The following is a 16,315-nucleotide window of genomic DNA, read 5'->3' as shown; positions in this document are numbered from 1 at the left end:
TGCAGTGAGTGCGTGTCTGCATGTGTATGCGTGTGAGTATGTGTGAGTAAATGCGTGTATGGATGAGTGAGATTGTGAATGTGTGTATCTAAGTGGTGGTGCATGGGTGTATGCGTGGTGCGTATGGGTGTGTGTGCGCATAATTGCGATGATTGAGGAGTTGAAGGGGGCACTGTGATTCTAGTGGGGGTGGCGGTTGGGGAGGGTGCTTTGATTCTTGGGGGTTAGGACAGAGGGTTGGGTGATTGCTTGGGGAGGTGAGGGAGCCTTCTACTGGTGACAGGGAAGAAATTCCGTGTCACTGGTGATCTACCGCCATGGTTTTTGTGACAGTGGTACCGCTGCGGAAAGCATGGCGATAGGCAGGCTCATAATACCGCTGGCGGTATTGTGTGCACCGCTGGGTTGGAGATGCACATCTCCGGCCCTGTGGTTCATACCGCGCCACACTCAGTGATACCACCACATTAACCCTGGCGGTTAAAAGACCGTCAGGGTCAAAATAAGGGCCATAGTGTCTCTGATGACATCAAAGCCCTCATTAGAGGCTGTGCAGAAAAAAACGCATTGGTAATCCTGCATCCAGCATTACTGATACAGAAGCTTTTGTAATTTCTGATGGAGACTTCTAACTACAGATTTCTCACCTTCTGAACTTCCTGAGGTGCCAGAGTGGATCTGAAAAGTTTTGGAGCAATTCCCTCACAGGTCATTAGGTGGCATTGCATCCATCCTACCCCAGATGTGACATTGAGGCCCCTTTTTATGTGTCACCTCCACATGAAGACATCACTTTATTTCTATCCATGTCTCCTGATGTGGAACCGGAGTTAGCAATCTGTCTGCTTTACAGACTTTTGTTAAACAGATTTAGTGATTTAGTTTCTAACATTATGTGGACATGAACCCTAAAACAACAAGGGTTAAACTGTTGTAACCATTACTGACAGAAGGCAGTGGCCCACACTGTCTGACTTGGCGTTGTGTCTTTGCTGTGTGTGGATGAACTGCCAGGCCATTTGCAACTGAGAGGCCCACATTGACCATCATTGAAGGAAGAAGAGGCAGGAAAAAGTGGTTCCATTCGAAGTACAGTTCTTGTACCTGAGGCCGCTCATATGAGTGTCCAAATCGAAGCAAGAGCTCCAGTAAGTCCAGAAGATCGCATAAGAAACATAAAAAGTCCAAATATAGAATTTTGGCATCGCACATCTCGCATCGTTCAGAGTCGCACGATGTTCTGACTAACTACAGGCCAGGGAACTGTTCAATGAAACAAACTCCTAAAGTTCTGCAACTTAACCTCCTTCCCCAGTGGAGAGCAAGAGCGGATGAGATACATCTGTAACAAGAGGCCGTATCAAAAATGTTTGATATCCCACCGAATCCCACTAGGGCGTCTTCGGGCCCCAAGGATCTGAGGTGGCTCCCAGTTGGCAGCCCTGCGCTGACCACACCACTCAACCTCTGTCCGAGGTCGCACCTTCAACAAGCTTGGCACTGCCAGTTCCAGATCCGGGTCCAGGTCTGATGCAGATGCCAGCGACCAACCCCATCGGCCCAATACTTAATACTGGTACCGACGTCACAGAGGTCGGATTCGGATCAGATCAGTTTGCTAGACTCAGAAACCCAGCCCCTACCCTTTGTACCACAACATTATACCCATTCCAACCCAGAAACATTTCAGCAGTATGAAGTTGATGATGGTGACAATGAGGGGGATGTTCATGAAGAAGGGAATGTCTTTGAATATTCCCTAGACTCATCAGACATTGGGTTATCCCCTTCAAACCAGGCGATTGTTACTGAAGGCTCCGCCTCCTTCGCTAAAGTGATCAGGAGCTTGGCAGAAGCCCGTAACCACTCCCCCTTCACTATGCAGGAAATAAAAAGCACTGTGCGAACTGAGGTTCTTAATCTGGTCCCGACCAACCATGAACCATTGTTCCCTTTTAAAGAGGTTTTCAGTGATGTTCTGACGGGCACCTAGGCAAAACCAGGATCTTGCCATCTAGTCAACAGACTTGTGGTGAGACAGCATAGACCTGCCCGTTGAGACACCAACTTTCTGTTCCAGCACCACTCATCAGAAAGCTTGGTAGTACAAGCATCCTCCAGTTTTCTCAACTCCTATTTATTCCCAACCATTCCGCTGGGCAGGGAATCCAAATGAATGGAAACATTTGCAAAACAAGTATTTTCCAGCACTAACCTTGTCCTCCAAACAGTCCACACCTTGTGCCTTATGGCCAGGTACTCACACACATTGGGCGACAGGGTAGCCAGATGTCCCAGAATAGATTAGATAAAATGTACAACACCTAATCTTAGATGGTTAACATACAGCAATGTACACCATCTGCTGAGGTCTGGACATGATGCAGTCAGGACCATGCCTGGATTTGCTTCCTAGGCTTTTAACTGGATGTACTGCAGTCCCTCATGGACATTCCCTTTGATGCTCAAAATGTTTTGTAGATAAGGCTGATTCGGCCTCAGACAAATTTAGAGAGAGCAAGGCCACTGTCCAATCTCTGGGCCTAGCTCAGCCTGGTTTGCAGTTGATCCAACAACCACGCCCCTTTCGCCCAGGCTGTGGTAAGGTGTATATGGAGAGGCAGCATCAGTGTGTGCCTAAGCACCAACAGGCCTCCCAGTCCTTTTGAAGTAGAGGTTGGGGAGCAGGCCGACAGCTTCCAGGGCCCCAGGAGCATTGTACTTCCCAAACACCGGCCCTCTTCCAGCAGCTGCCGCAAATCTGCCTTAATTTATCCTTGGCAGCACATGATCACCCAGTAGGAGGTAAAGTCACCTTTCACCTCACCCCTGATGGAAGAGCTCTGACCAATTGGTACTCAAAATCGTGGAACTCCCTACTGTTGCTGTCGTGTCCTCCATACATGCCAACAACACTGCAACACCTCCTGTGGGACCACCTGCCCATACTCTAAGGAGTTTAGACTTTCTTTTCCATAACACCTTACTGTTACCTTCGTTATTTCCTGGTGCTGAAAAGGATGTTGGCCTCTACCCTATCCTGGACTTACCCCCCATGAACTTCTTCCTCCTGTAGTACAAGTTCGGAATGTTTACTCTGGCCCAAGTTCATTCTGCCCTAGATCCAGGTGACTGGATGATAGCGCTGAACTTGCTGCACTCATTTTCACATTTCCATCCTACAGTTCCACAGACATTATTGTTGGTGTCAGGTAGGCCAAGATCACTTTCAATACTCCATGCTTCACTCTGGCCTCCCCATTGCACCTAAGATGTTCACAAATGTGTGCAGCAAAAAGAGAAGTAGTGAGGTTGTGGGTCCTATGTTGGGAGGCTCAGCACCTCTGAAAGTGGCTGAACTCTGAGTGCATCTTCTTGATTGCTCATCCCCTGGCAGCATCTTTAAACGACTGGGCAGACAAACTCGGCCAACGTTGCCTAATGGAAGGTGACACAGGGCATCTTTCAGCAATGGGTAAAACCCTGTTTCTATCTATTCGCCACTGCAGAGAATGTGCAGTGTCAAAATGTTTGTACACTGGAGTTCCCAAAGCAGCCTTACTTCGGACTACATTGGGGGTAGGGAGTTCTATAGGCCTTTCCACCCCTCATTCTCCTGTCCAGAGTACTCAAAGAGATCAAGAGAGACCGTGCACAAGTCATTGTAGTGGCTCCAGGATGGGAGAGTCTAGTATAGTCCCTGGAACTTCTGGCCATGAGCATGTCCTCCAGTCCAGCTGCCCCTTCAGGAGCACCTCATGTCAGAGTAGGTGGGTAAAGTTTTGCACCTGAGCCTGCACAGTCTAACAGCCAAGTGAAATAAGTTTGTTGCCGGGTGTTTCTGCACAGACATTCAACCCATGCGTGCATAACTGTCAGATATTCTCCTGTATTATTTGTATTTAGGCCAGCAAGGCCTTGCTGTGGCAATAGAGGTTACCTTTCAGCCTTTGAACATTTACCTGATCAATGATCCTTCTTCAAGTCACCTAATGTGATGCGTTTTTTAAGAGGCTGTTCCACGTGCCTCTTAAAAAATGCATCACAGTACAAGACAGCAGTTCTCAATGGCATAACTTCGGCCAGGCGCGTGAGCTCCATGCATTGTCCATGGTACCTCTATAAACCTGTTTCTTCCCGGACAAATTAGTCCTCTGCACACAAAAAATGGCATTCCACCCAAAGTAGTCATGCCCTTCCACCTTGGGGAATCTAGTTCCTTCTATCCAACACTTCACCCCAACAAGAAGGAAGAACGGCTTCATCACTTCGAAACAAAAAGAACGCTCAATTTCGATGTCGATTAGATCAAAGAGTACTTTTTGTCAGTTTCATTGTCGGGCAGAAAGAAAAAGCAGCTCAGAAGACAATCTCCAGTGAGCTGATTTGTGACCTGCTGTAGACCAGCCAACAAACAGCCCCCAGCAGGTATGCATGTGCTCACTCCACCATAGCGAAGACTGCTTCTACTGCACTGGCACACAGTGTGCTAGTCATGGATATTTGTAAGGCTGCTACGTGGGCGTCCCTCCACACAGTCACCAAGCATTCCTTGCTGAATCGTGGTACAACATGATCAGCACTTTGCCCAGTCAGTCTTACAGGAGTTTCTGGTCGGAGCCATTCCACAGGCCCACTACCAAGGGAGGTGTATTCCTTTGGTATCTATTCACAAGGTGAAGAATATATGGTTAGAAGTCCATAATCATAAGAACAAGTTACCTTTAGTAAAACCTTTTCTAGTATAGACTTTAACTGCAGATTCCTTACTGATGCAACCACCTCCCCACTGTGTGGAATGGACTAATTTGGTCCACTAATATCATGGCAAACTAAAGATCTGCACACACTATCTGATTTGATGTCTCTGGGTCTGATGGCGCTGACAGATCTGAAAGGAACTGACATCAGCACAGAGGATACGCAGATGTAAGGGCCTTAGTATCACATCCGAGTTGGGATGGATCTGATTCCGACCCACACAATACCACCTTACAGCGTACAAGGAAATTGCTAAAAAAAAAAAAAGATTTCTGGATCCAGCCTGGTGCCTGGGGAAATTTACAAGATTTGGAATCTGCAGTTAGATAGTATCTACTAGAAAAGGCATTACCTAAGGTAAGTAAGATGTTTTTAAGTTTTTTTGGTCTGTTTTGCCAGAACTTTCACTCTGAATTGGGAGATACAGCCGAATATGTTTTTTCACTCAATTCTTGCATATTGTTTCTCCCTTTCCAGCCTATAATCTGCTGCAAATTCTTCCAATGATTTCCCTGGCAAAAATAGTGAGGGGGGAGGATCTCTGAAGTAAGGTGTTCCCACACAGCTCTTAATACCCACTTTCCTGTAAACGTCATACAGCCAAATGGATTATTGTATTACCACTGGCCTTAGTCTTCATTGAAACACGCCTGACTAGCAGCTGTCTTGTACAAGTTAATATTGGAGTAAAACAGGAATAAAACTTGTCTAATGCTGCTTGATTTATCATAATATATTTTTGTTTCTCTCTTTAGATTTGAATAATTTGTATGACACTGGGAGTGCAATTCAGCCAGACCTCAGCAACTCCTTTTCATATGGTGCTCTTGCAAGCAATGACAGTTTATCGGAATTATATGCAACTGCTACCCTGCCGGTCGTACAGGAGCAACACAATGTCACAGGGCCTTCAGGAACTCTTCAGCATGATTTAGATCATAATAAAAAGGAATGAGACTGTTGGGAACTACTTTTTCTTTTTTATAAAACGTATTTATTTGCAATTTTCCTTGCCATGTTTCTTAAATTAAGCCATGAGTTGAGTAATATATAGCTTTGGCATAAAATACCAAAGCCTCTTTATAAATGTATGTATTAAACAGTTGAGACCTATACCACTAGTTAGCTCTTAAATATTTCCAACTTGTTGCAAACCTTGGGAGCCATAAGATTACCATAAACCTGTGAATTCAGCTTTCAAAGGTGTGGCTTTGATTTTGCATTTAGACCTTTTGCATTATCCTTTCTCTTAGTTTACTCTGTAACCCACTCATTTTTGTTTCTAGCTTTTTCTCTTTTTTGTGTGTATGCTCTCTTCGGATTTTTTAGACTGGACCTATACTCCATAATATCAACCATTCTTTTCCGATCTGACTAACGTTTGGGTATCGCCCTCATTGCCTCTTCAAGGGGTGCATTTTCTGCGAAGGGCAGGCCTGTTTGTTTGGCCCTCACTTGTGACCGTTCATTAATAAACTGTCACCCATTGTAATCCTGCTTCTCTTGGGTGTTGCTCTACATTGTTTCAGAAGTACAAAAACATGCACTGTATTTGAAGAGACTACTGACTTTTCTGAAGTGGCAGAAACTATTTTTGTGGCATTTGGTATTAGGTAAAATACCACAGTGGTTAGGCGTGTATAATTGTGTGGCAAGGCTGTAACATAGTTCTTTGTGTTGAAATGCTCTTTGTGTATCCATTTTGATGCACTTTTGTTCTGTTTATCTATATGTTATACATTGTTCTATGGAGTATCTCTAGTGCAATATAAATTAGAAATTGTGACTTAATGATGCCATGCATACCTTTATATACACACCTGGATCCTTTTACAGCTCATAATAATTGTTTACACATGAAACTCTTGTTGAGTAAATTCCACTATTTTGAGAACTGCTGCTAAGGTCTTTTGCCACTAACAGCTATTGTGAAACTGAGCTGTAAAATACTAGTAACTGCATGTTAGTAACTGTTCCAAATATTAGCAGATAGTAACCATATTGGCTGGATATGAGATGATAAAAACTATGATAGTCATAACAATATTCACATGCCTGTTAGATTTAACGTACCTTATCATAGTGGATCACCTGTCACTGTTAGCATGCCGAGTTAATTCAGACATTATTGAGCCATTCAGAGGCAAACTGTCAGCCACATGTAGGTAGTGTGGGGCAAGTGTTAGATACTACAAGCAGTAGTTGGAAAAAAGGCATGTGATGTCCATGTATTGTGACTCCTGCTTCTTTAGTGATTGCTCAAGAGGTAAAAGAATCCTGTACTTTAAGCAAATCAATATGCCCTGTCCAGCGGCTAGAAACTAGAAAAAGGAGTTTATTTCCTCTGTGTCGTTGCTTAACATGATATGTGTTTCACTTCACTTTTGGAATCTCCTCTAAGTGGGTCAAAATAATTAATTAGCATATAGCCCCACAGTGTGTGGCGACAGTGGTTAGATATCTTTTTCTAAAATTAATGTAGTCAACGCAATAACATTTTCTTAAATTAAGCCATGCCATAACTTTTTTGATGCTAAATAATACAAACATTAGGGCCCATATTTATACTTTTTTAGCGCCGCGTTTGCGCCGCTTTTTGACGCAAAAACTGCACAAACTTACAAAATACAATTGTATTTTGCAAGTTTGCGGCACTTTTGCGTCAAAAAATTACGCACATGCGGCGCTAAAAAAGTATAAATATGGGCCTAAGGGCCTCATTACGACTTTGGTGGTCCAGGAGGCTTGGGGGCGCACTGTGTCCCATGCACGATGTGTTGAATTGGTGTAGTCCACCCATTGTGCCAACAGGTAGGGATGCATGGCCAGCAGAAACTCCATAATACTGCTCCCTGCCTTACTCCGCCAGTCACGCCAGACCCGTGGTGAACTCATAATCCAGCAGTCTTAGGATCATTAGCCTGGCACCGTTCGAAAGACCACCGTCATGGCGGTCCAGTGGTCTGACCATCAAACTCATAATGAGGCCCTAAATCTTAAAGCGCATCATTTATACAGCTCCCATTGGAGGAATTGGGGATTATTTGTTGGCAGATAAATAGCTGTCAAAAATGAGGCTAGCCACAAAGTGTACTGTTTTGTCTCAATTTCAGACGTCTTAAAACAAAGCCTGGATTGATTACTTCAATTCACAAAACTTTAAATCTGAAGTGTTTAGCCTGTAAATCTGTGTTTTCATCTGCCAGCATTCCCTGCTATGGATTGAAGGGCACCTTTACTTTCTCCCTCTTAAATGACAAAACCTGGGATAAGATGGTAAAGAAAATACAAAATGTGGGCTCCACATAAAGCCCATACCGTTTTTCCAGGTTTTTTGTCCAGCAAAATATGTTTACTCTGAACAGAGACAAATAGCTCTCTTTGCTATATCTGCTACTGGCAAGTGACTAGGAAGGCAGTGAGGCAGGAAAATGACTTCTGCTATCCTTATTTTGGAAACATGGAAGATGTTGAGACCTGGAAGGCTATGATGTTTTGACAATCAAAATTTCAGGCAAAGAAATAAAAAGATTTTGTTTCAAACAAAATAAGTTTATTCTACCTGCTGAAAGGAAAACAGTGCCTTTAAACTTAAACCATACTTTTTTTAAATTAAAAAAGATTGTTATGTCCTGCTGTCTGTAGGCCATTGGAGATAATCATAACACAGGGAGTTTAAGATAATAAATGCAAGGTTTTCTCTTCAGATCCCTTTCAATCCTCTATAGCATTAGGCATTGAGGTCCCAGATGTCCTCAAAGCTGCCTTAGGAGGTTCTGGTGTTGCTAATTGTCAGCAACAGATAAAGTATCACTTAATTAGCTTCAACACTGAACACCCCTGTAAGTTAACAGTGGTGCCTCTGTCACTGTGTCTGCACCCAAAATCAATTCTTGTTGTGTTCACCAAGTTCACATATGCACAATTCCATTTGGAAAAAAGCTTAGGAAATCTTTGTGATTTTGAGACAGTGGTGCACATTACCAAGATATCAAGTTTTTTTTTTTTTCATTGTGCTACTTGCATGATTGTAACCAGTGTTCTGTTGACACCCTCTGTACTCTTGTTGTGAGGATAAGTAAGAACTCCATCATTTAAGCATACCTTCTTAAGTTACGAGACCTTAGGAGGCAGATCTCTTTGAATGCCTCTTTTTGACATGTGGACCTCTCTTTGCCGTATGCATATGTGCTCATTCAGCCTGCTTTATATGGATCAGAAGCTTTTCTGCACTGCCTTCTACATCTGAATACTGCTGTTTACCTGCTACTATGGTAGCTTATCAGTATTTTAATCTTTAGAGCTTTTTTTGTTTTAGATGCCCAGAAATGCCTTTGCAGCCGAGTATGGGATTTTTCTCCAAATAGTCCAAAAAGAGTTCCATTTGCAGGACCAATGTTTGAATGAAATCTTTTGTAAAAAAATACTGTCATAAAGAGTCCTTGTAAATGCAAATATGTTGTTCGTCCGTCATTGTCAACTATGACCAAGGACATCACGTTGAGTAGGTTGACTGGGTACGGTGTGTCCTGCTGTGGCTGATCAGTCCAATGCAGGATCGGAAGGCTCTGCCACACATCGGGCACAAGTGGTCTGCTGGATTGGTTCGCAAAGAGTTGGCTATGAATTTGTGCAGCTAACGCTTCTTCTGCACCTCTGCAGTCCTGCTCTGCTCGTAGGAGGTAGCGCCTTTGCTGACGCAGCTTTGCCAGGTAGGGCGGTCTTGTACTTGGGTTTGCCAGGAGTGTGGGTCAATGCCAAAGCTCTTCAGACTTTCAGCGTGTCCTTTAATCACTGTTTCTGCCCACCTTGTGTGCGTTTGCCTTCCGCAATTTCATCATAGAACAGTCTTTTGGGGAGGCGTATGTCTGGCATACGTACAAGGTGGCCAGCCCTCCTGACGGGCTCTCCTCAGCAGGGTGTAGATACTTGGCAGACCAGCTTGAGAGAGGACATCTGTGTTTCTTGGACTTCGTTCTGCCAGGTAATTTTCAGCAGCCTTCTTGAGCAGTTTATGTTAAGTGATTCAGCTTTTTGGCATGGCGTTCGTACAAAGTCCTTGTCTCACTGGCATACAGTAGTATGGGCGGTACGACTGCCTTATACATCTTCAGCGTTGTGGATAGTTTGACACATCTCCTCTCCCGCACTGGCTCACGCAGCAGTCCAAATGCAGAGCTTGCATTGGCGATGCGTGTGTCTACCTCTTCGTCAATGTTCACAGATCTGGAGAGTGTGCTGCTGTGGTGTGTAAACTTGTCAACAGTCTTCAGGACTTCTCCTTCAGCTGTGATTTTTGGTCCGGAATACGTCTTATGTGGTGCAGGCTAATGCAAGACCTCAGTCTTCTTGATACTGATTGTGAGGCCAAAATTTCTGCAGGCAGTGGAAAAGCGGTTCATGCTTTGCTACATCTGGGCCTCTGTGGCAGTGTTGAGTGCGCAGTCATCTGCAAACAGGAAATCGCACAGAGTCCTCTTCAACCTTTGTCTTGGCCTGTAGCCTCCACAGGTTGAAGAACCTGCCATTAGTCCTATATTTGATGTTGATGCTGGTTTCTTCGTCATCGCAGACGGCATCTGACAGCATGGCCAAGAACATCATTCTGAACTGCGTGGGTGCCACTACACAGCCTTGCTGGACTCCGTTGGTGACTGGAAAGGCATCGGAGGAGTCTCCATCATCCAGTACTAGAGCAAGCATGCCGTCGTGGAACTGGCACACCATACTGATGATTTTGCCTGGGCAGCCAAACTTCTACGTGATCCACCATAGCCCCTCACAACTGACAGTGTTCAAGGATTTGGTCAGGTCCACGAACATTGTGTAATGGCCCCTGTTTTGTTCCTGGCACTTCTCCTGTAGTTGACGTGCTGCACATATCATGTCTACTGTCCCTTGGCCCTCTCTGAAGCCGCATTGACTCTCTGGCAGGTGTCCATCTTCCATGTGTTGAGTCAGGCGGTTGAGGAGGACTCTGGCAAGGATTTTGCTGGCAATGACCAGGAGAAAGATTCCTCTGTGGTTGTCACAAGACTGCCTGTTTCCCTTTTTCTTGTAGAGATGGACGATAGAGGCATTTTTGAGCTCTTGAGGGATAACTTCTTGTTGCCACATGGTCTGAAAGAACTCAGTGAGCTTCTGTAACAAGTCTGGTCCCTCTGCCTTGTAAAATTTAGCTGGGATGGAGTCAGAGCCTGGTTCTTTACCATTGGAGAGAAGCTTAATTGCTTCCTTAATCTCAGATTCCTTTGGAGGTTCTGATAGCGAGGTGTTGATGGCAACTTGCGGCATGAGGTCAATGGATTCGGCATTGATAGAGGAAGGCCTGTTCAGAACATTGTTGAAGTGCTCAGCCCTTCTTTTCAGGATAATGTTCTTGTCAGTGGGCAGGGTAGTTAGCCTAAGATGGACTAATCACTGTTACACTGCCTTAAGTGTAAAATTTGGCATCAGTACCTTAATTCTAAGTGGTTCGCTCATAATGGTATTTCTTCATAAATATTTCTCTATAGGTTCATAAACCTAGTTTTGCAGAGCCAACACTAAAGTGTATTGTTTGCAGGGTTCCTCTTATGTAGAGCATACATTTTGTTTCTCAACAAATTTTCATTGAGAGAAAACATTCAGTGCCTGCTTGATTCTCATGAATGCTGAGGTTGTCTTTACTTGAGACTGAAGAGGAATTTACTTTTCTAATCCTGCCAATAAGGATCCTTCTGTACAGTTGTGTTTCCTGTTTTACCTGTATTTGCATCTCAGAAATGTTATATTTAGCATAATATATGTTCTGCATTTTGCTTATGTGCCTTAAGAGTATTTTACGTGGAAGACTTCCTCTCTAAAGACTATATTTTAAGTGAAAATGATACATTCAATTTAACAACACACATTGCTTGGCAAGTAACAGGTATTCCTTGCAGCTTACGAAGCCTTGATTCCAAAGGCCATTGTGGATGTTTAGGCCACTGCTGATGCCTTACTGATTGTACTTTTCTGTGATTGAGGGTCAGAGCTCTGGAAAGTAATATTTTTACATTCTATATGTGTGAGTAACATTTTATACTGTCTACGTGCTGGCACTTGCTATTGCTGTTTGTTTGCTTTCAGTCCTCAGTGAGAGTGAAACAGGGATATATAGCAAGCATTGACAGTTAATATGTTTACCTTTGTTGGCCGAGATGAGGGGACAGGGATGTCTTCATTGGTCAGGTGTTAGCTGCTGTTTCTGCCAGTCCCCTCCAATGTGTCCTTACCTTTTTGTTGAATTGCAGGGCTGTTAATAAACAGCATATAACAGCCTATTAAGGTTTGTTAATTGGTATTGATTGCTTGAGCAGTGTGCAATTAAGACTTGACTTACACTAGGTTTTCAATTGCAGCTGCATATGTAACCAAACTCAATTAGTTCTCCTGCCCTAAAGGATGAACGTGAAATTAGCAAGGGCTGTGCAACAAACTTTGCCAAGGAGAGACTTGGTCTGATTAATTTTCTTTCTGAAATCATTACTTTGCATATAATTTTGTAAGTGGATGGCTAATTTTGGCTAGCTTTTCGTTGTAGTCTGTTAGCTTTGTCTGGTTTTAGCCTTAATTATATTCTGATGGTAACTTGGTCTCAGGAAGAAAAGACCTGTACTGTCGCTGAAAGGAAAAGGTATTAAAAATAAATTGCACATTTTTGTTATGTTAAAGTGAATAGGTGATTCTTGTTCTGTTAGCCTGTTGAGGCCAATGCAGCAACAACACAAATAACAAACATTCCCTTGATGCTGGGCATTCTGTACTAAATAGCTCTACATTGTTTTCATTTTCGGTATATTCTAGCTGCTTCTGCTCAGGTTTCACCTTTATATTGTACAATGCTGTCACACCTTTTGAATTAACATTGTTGCAAAGAACAGTCGAGACATTTTTCACTCAAAAGATATAAAGATACATTCTACAGCAAGATTTTTAAAGGTGGTTATCGCAAAAACAAAATCCTGCAAAAGAAACACCACAAATCTAATTGGAAACTCAAGTCGTGTTTTTTAAAACTAAAGTGGCATTTGCTGCAGTCTGCCAGAATTTGTTGCTCTAAAATGATAGAAATGTGTATAATTTTCAAAGCCTTTTTAACAAGGTACAAGTGTGCAATGGATTTCCTAATTATCCTTCATTGTATGTCACCTGCAGCAGTTTTCATATTATCTGATCATAAACGTTGTAGATAAATTTAACTTAGCAGTCTTTGTCAGTTGCACATTTTAATGTCCACAGCTTGCTTTGAACAGTCCTGCTTTGTACTGCACCCTGTCTTGCAAAAGGGGTATTATGTCCACGTCCCAAGCACCCATTTCATTATTTTTCGCCAGTCTGTTTGATTTAATTTTATTTTCTCCGCTTGTTCAGTTAGCTTTCTTTAGCTCTCCTCGTGCACCAAGTTGACATTCCATACCTACTAACTTTTTCTTTCTTAATGTTTTACTTCCTTCCACATAATGTGTCAGTGGTCTCGGATCTCTTCTTCCTTCAGGTCTTAATTCCTTCACGTTCTTACTTGTCTGATTTCCTCCTCAACGTATCTTCACCTCCTCCATACATTTCCTTTCCTCCACCAAAAACGTTTCTCAATTGAGTGGGTATGGACAATATACTTTGTTTAGACTTCTTTGTTAACAATGAGTGTTCTGAACTCTTCCAAATGACAGTGCCTTAATGGAAAGCCGTTATTTTAATGGCCTTTTTGATTAGACAGTTTGTGTTAGTAATTACCTGCCATTCATTAGAGTTGTACTTTAGTTAAAATGTTGATTGTCTTGTTATTCGTTTTATTGTAAAGTGACCTATTTTCTGTATATATGTATTTCAATAATTATGGTTAAACCAAATTGTACAGTGTATTGACTTGCTAGATAAGTTGACATAAATAGCCTCTTGTGCTGATTTAGGTCTCTGTCAACAGTTTTACAGTTGTTATGCATTATATTGTAAATGTATTGTTTTGCCTTATTACTTACATTGTTTCATACAATAAGTTGATGAGTTTTCTACTTTGCTATTTACACCGTTGTCTTTAAATAGTGTGTGGCCAGGGAGTTCTGTTGTGTACTGCAGAATGTTACTACTGTATTAGACAATCAAACAATCCTATTTATACGCAAACATCTTAATCTAATAGCAATCCTGTTAAAGTTTTAGTGAATTATTTAAAGATTACAGTACAGTCCATTATGATCCAAGACATGCATAGAAGGAAACTTGTAGCCATTTCACATAATGTTTTCTAAAGCATGAAAGAAACGGCAGCAAGCTAGAATTTTTTGTTTTGGTGTTAGTTTTTAGTGTAGTTTGGCACCCATAATCCCAAGTACTATCTGAAGTTTATTTTGGGAATCACTGTGACATTAAGGAAATAAAGTAAAAGATTCTACAACATATACTTTCTGTTTCTCTTTCGATCTCATTTAACATCTTTATTTAAAGTAGACTTAATGTAAGTGGTGACTGATTTCAGAAAACACAACAAACCAGTGCGTAGCTTTGAACGTGAAAGATGCATAGAAAGTATGAGCTCACCTCCAAAAATAAATTTAAAGTCTAGGTAGTTCAACAACAATGATTACTTGCTCAACCCCACTATCCCTCAGCTGTTAGTCACATCAGTGGTGCAGTGGGTGACTAAACACAAATGGGGAAAATCACAGTTTTCGAAAAAAGCATCTGATTTTAAAAATCAAATTCCATTACAAAGTCTTGATATACATTCTATATGTTCAAAATAATGGTTAATTGAAAGTGAAGTATTTTCCCCTGCATATTTATTTTGGTATACACAGGTTTTCAGCATTATTTAGAGCTGCACCATGGGTACAGTATTGAACTTCCCTTTTTAAAATTGGATCCCTGGTATGAAAGACCTTAATGGTCATTGCATCAGCCATTTTCAGTGTGTTTCAATTCATTTGCAGTCTGCTCTGTCACTGTTTATATCCAAGTCATTGTGAAATGACTTGTGCCGTAATTTATGACTAAGTCTAGTAAGAGATTAAGGATTTGCTCATATTTTCCCAGTACATGTACTCAATTTATAAAATACTGGAGATATATGACCATTCACTGTACTATATTTTCAAGCATGTAGCTATTGGGCAAACAATATTTGGGTGTTTTAGCCAGCTTGTAAATGTAATGAAGGTTTTGCAGCTGAAGATGTTTCTTTAAAATGCGGTTTCTTCAAACCAATGAAATGACCACAATAATTTTACAAATGGAACATAATAAATGGTTAGAGATTGTAAAGGTTCAGTAATGCATTATCAGTTTGTTTGGACTAAATAGCCAACTTACACACAGTTGTTTGGATGGCCATTCATTCCCACATTTGCAGAATTTTTGGGTTTTCATAGCGTAATAGAAAAAAGAATGCTATTTCATTTTTTAATTGCTGTGGACTTTTCCTTTTTTTTTTTTTTTAATTCAATTTTGTGCTCTTTGCTTATTTTGATTTGTACAACAGTCCACTGACCTATGGGGTAGCTTGAGAGTGGTAATCTGTAGAATAAATAAGTACATTGTCCATGCTTTGTACGGGCAAATATCCTGGGGTGTTATGCACTTCTCTTGTCACATCTTTATAACTAAGTCTGAATGATTAAATATGATGAATGAAGTTGAGAGAGACTGCAATTGAACGAGTGTTACTTAACAAGCACAAATGATTATATTAGAAAACAAGAGAAATATCTCTTTAGGCCACATAGGAGTTATGGAAAGTGTTATATAAAGAAATGTACAATATAATACAAAAGTTTGTATAAAATTAAATGGATGCTATTTCTGAGAAGCACAATTCTCTATTGTGAGTGTTGTTTAAGTCAACTTGCAAATATTTTTTGCTGGGCACTGCTACATCTTTATTTCAGGGAATGCTATTTTAATGCATACTGCGTATGTACTGGCCTACGGGATGTATGTGTGTAAGCTGCATAGCTGTGGAAGATTATACTGTTCGGTTTTACCAGTCATTTCTACTTTGTATTTTGCTCTAATTTTATTAGATTGGGGGTTCCCACACAAAGCAGAAAGGTTTTGCTTATGACTTGCATTAGTTTTTGTTTACTTACACACCTGTCTTGATAGCGTATAAAAAGGGATAGAGGGATTTTCTCTGGCTCTTCCAGTGACAACTGATGGATCCTTGTAGAAGTTGTTTAACCTTTCTTCCTAGAGCATAGCATATGCCAACTAATCTAAACTACCTGACCATCTGAATTGCTTTACTTCTTGTTTTTTTTCCCCAGGCTGTACTTTTTTCCTAATGTTTTACCAGCGGTCTTCTGCGTTCTTGTATGTCTTTATTTGTTGTCTTTGTTTTGATCCTGTGTGGGAAGTGTTTGTTTTGTACGTAAGGACCTTGAGGGTTTGTAGCTTGCTACCCATGTAGGCAAGCGTGTCAGCACCCCACACAGGGATGCTGTGGGCTGTATAAATATAGTACAGTACAGTCACTTGTGGTAGGCACAAACTTTCCTCTCCAGATAGTAATTTCTACTTTTGGCTGCTGTCTTTC

The 16,315-nt window shown here is 41.7% G+C and overlaps 1 protein-coding gene across 3 annotated transcripts in view; it reads left to right on the top strand.

The window, feature by feature from the left end:
• The window catches only part of NIPAL3 (NIPA like domain containing 3), a 90,545-nt gene extending 76,360 nt beyond the window's left edge, over window positions 1-14,185 (top strand). For all 3 annotated transcript variants that reach the window (XM_069223943.1, XM_069223941.1, XM_069223942.1), the window contains one exon: window positions 5,517-14,185. In XM_069223943.1, coding sequence (XP_069080044.1) covers window positions 5,517-5,716 — 200 coding nt within the window. In that variant the 3' untranslated portion in view covers window positions 5,717-14,185. The remainder of the gene's footprint in view (window positions 1-5,516) is intronic.
• Window positions 14,186-16,315: the final 2,130 nt, after the last annotated feature.

Source organism: Pleurodeles waltl, chromosome 3_1 (genome assembly GCF_031143425.1).
Source record: "Pleurodeles waltl isolate 20211129_DDA chromosome 3_1, aPleWal1.hap1.20221129, whole genome shotgun sequence".
Taxonomy (NCBI): Eukaryota; Metazoa; Chordata; class Amphibia; order Caudata; family Salamandridae; genus Pleurodeles; species Pleurodeles waltl.
Note: the sequence above shows the minus strand (reverse complement) of the source record. Positions and strands in the feature narration are given on the sequence as shown.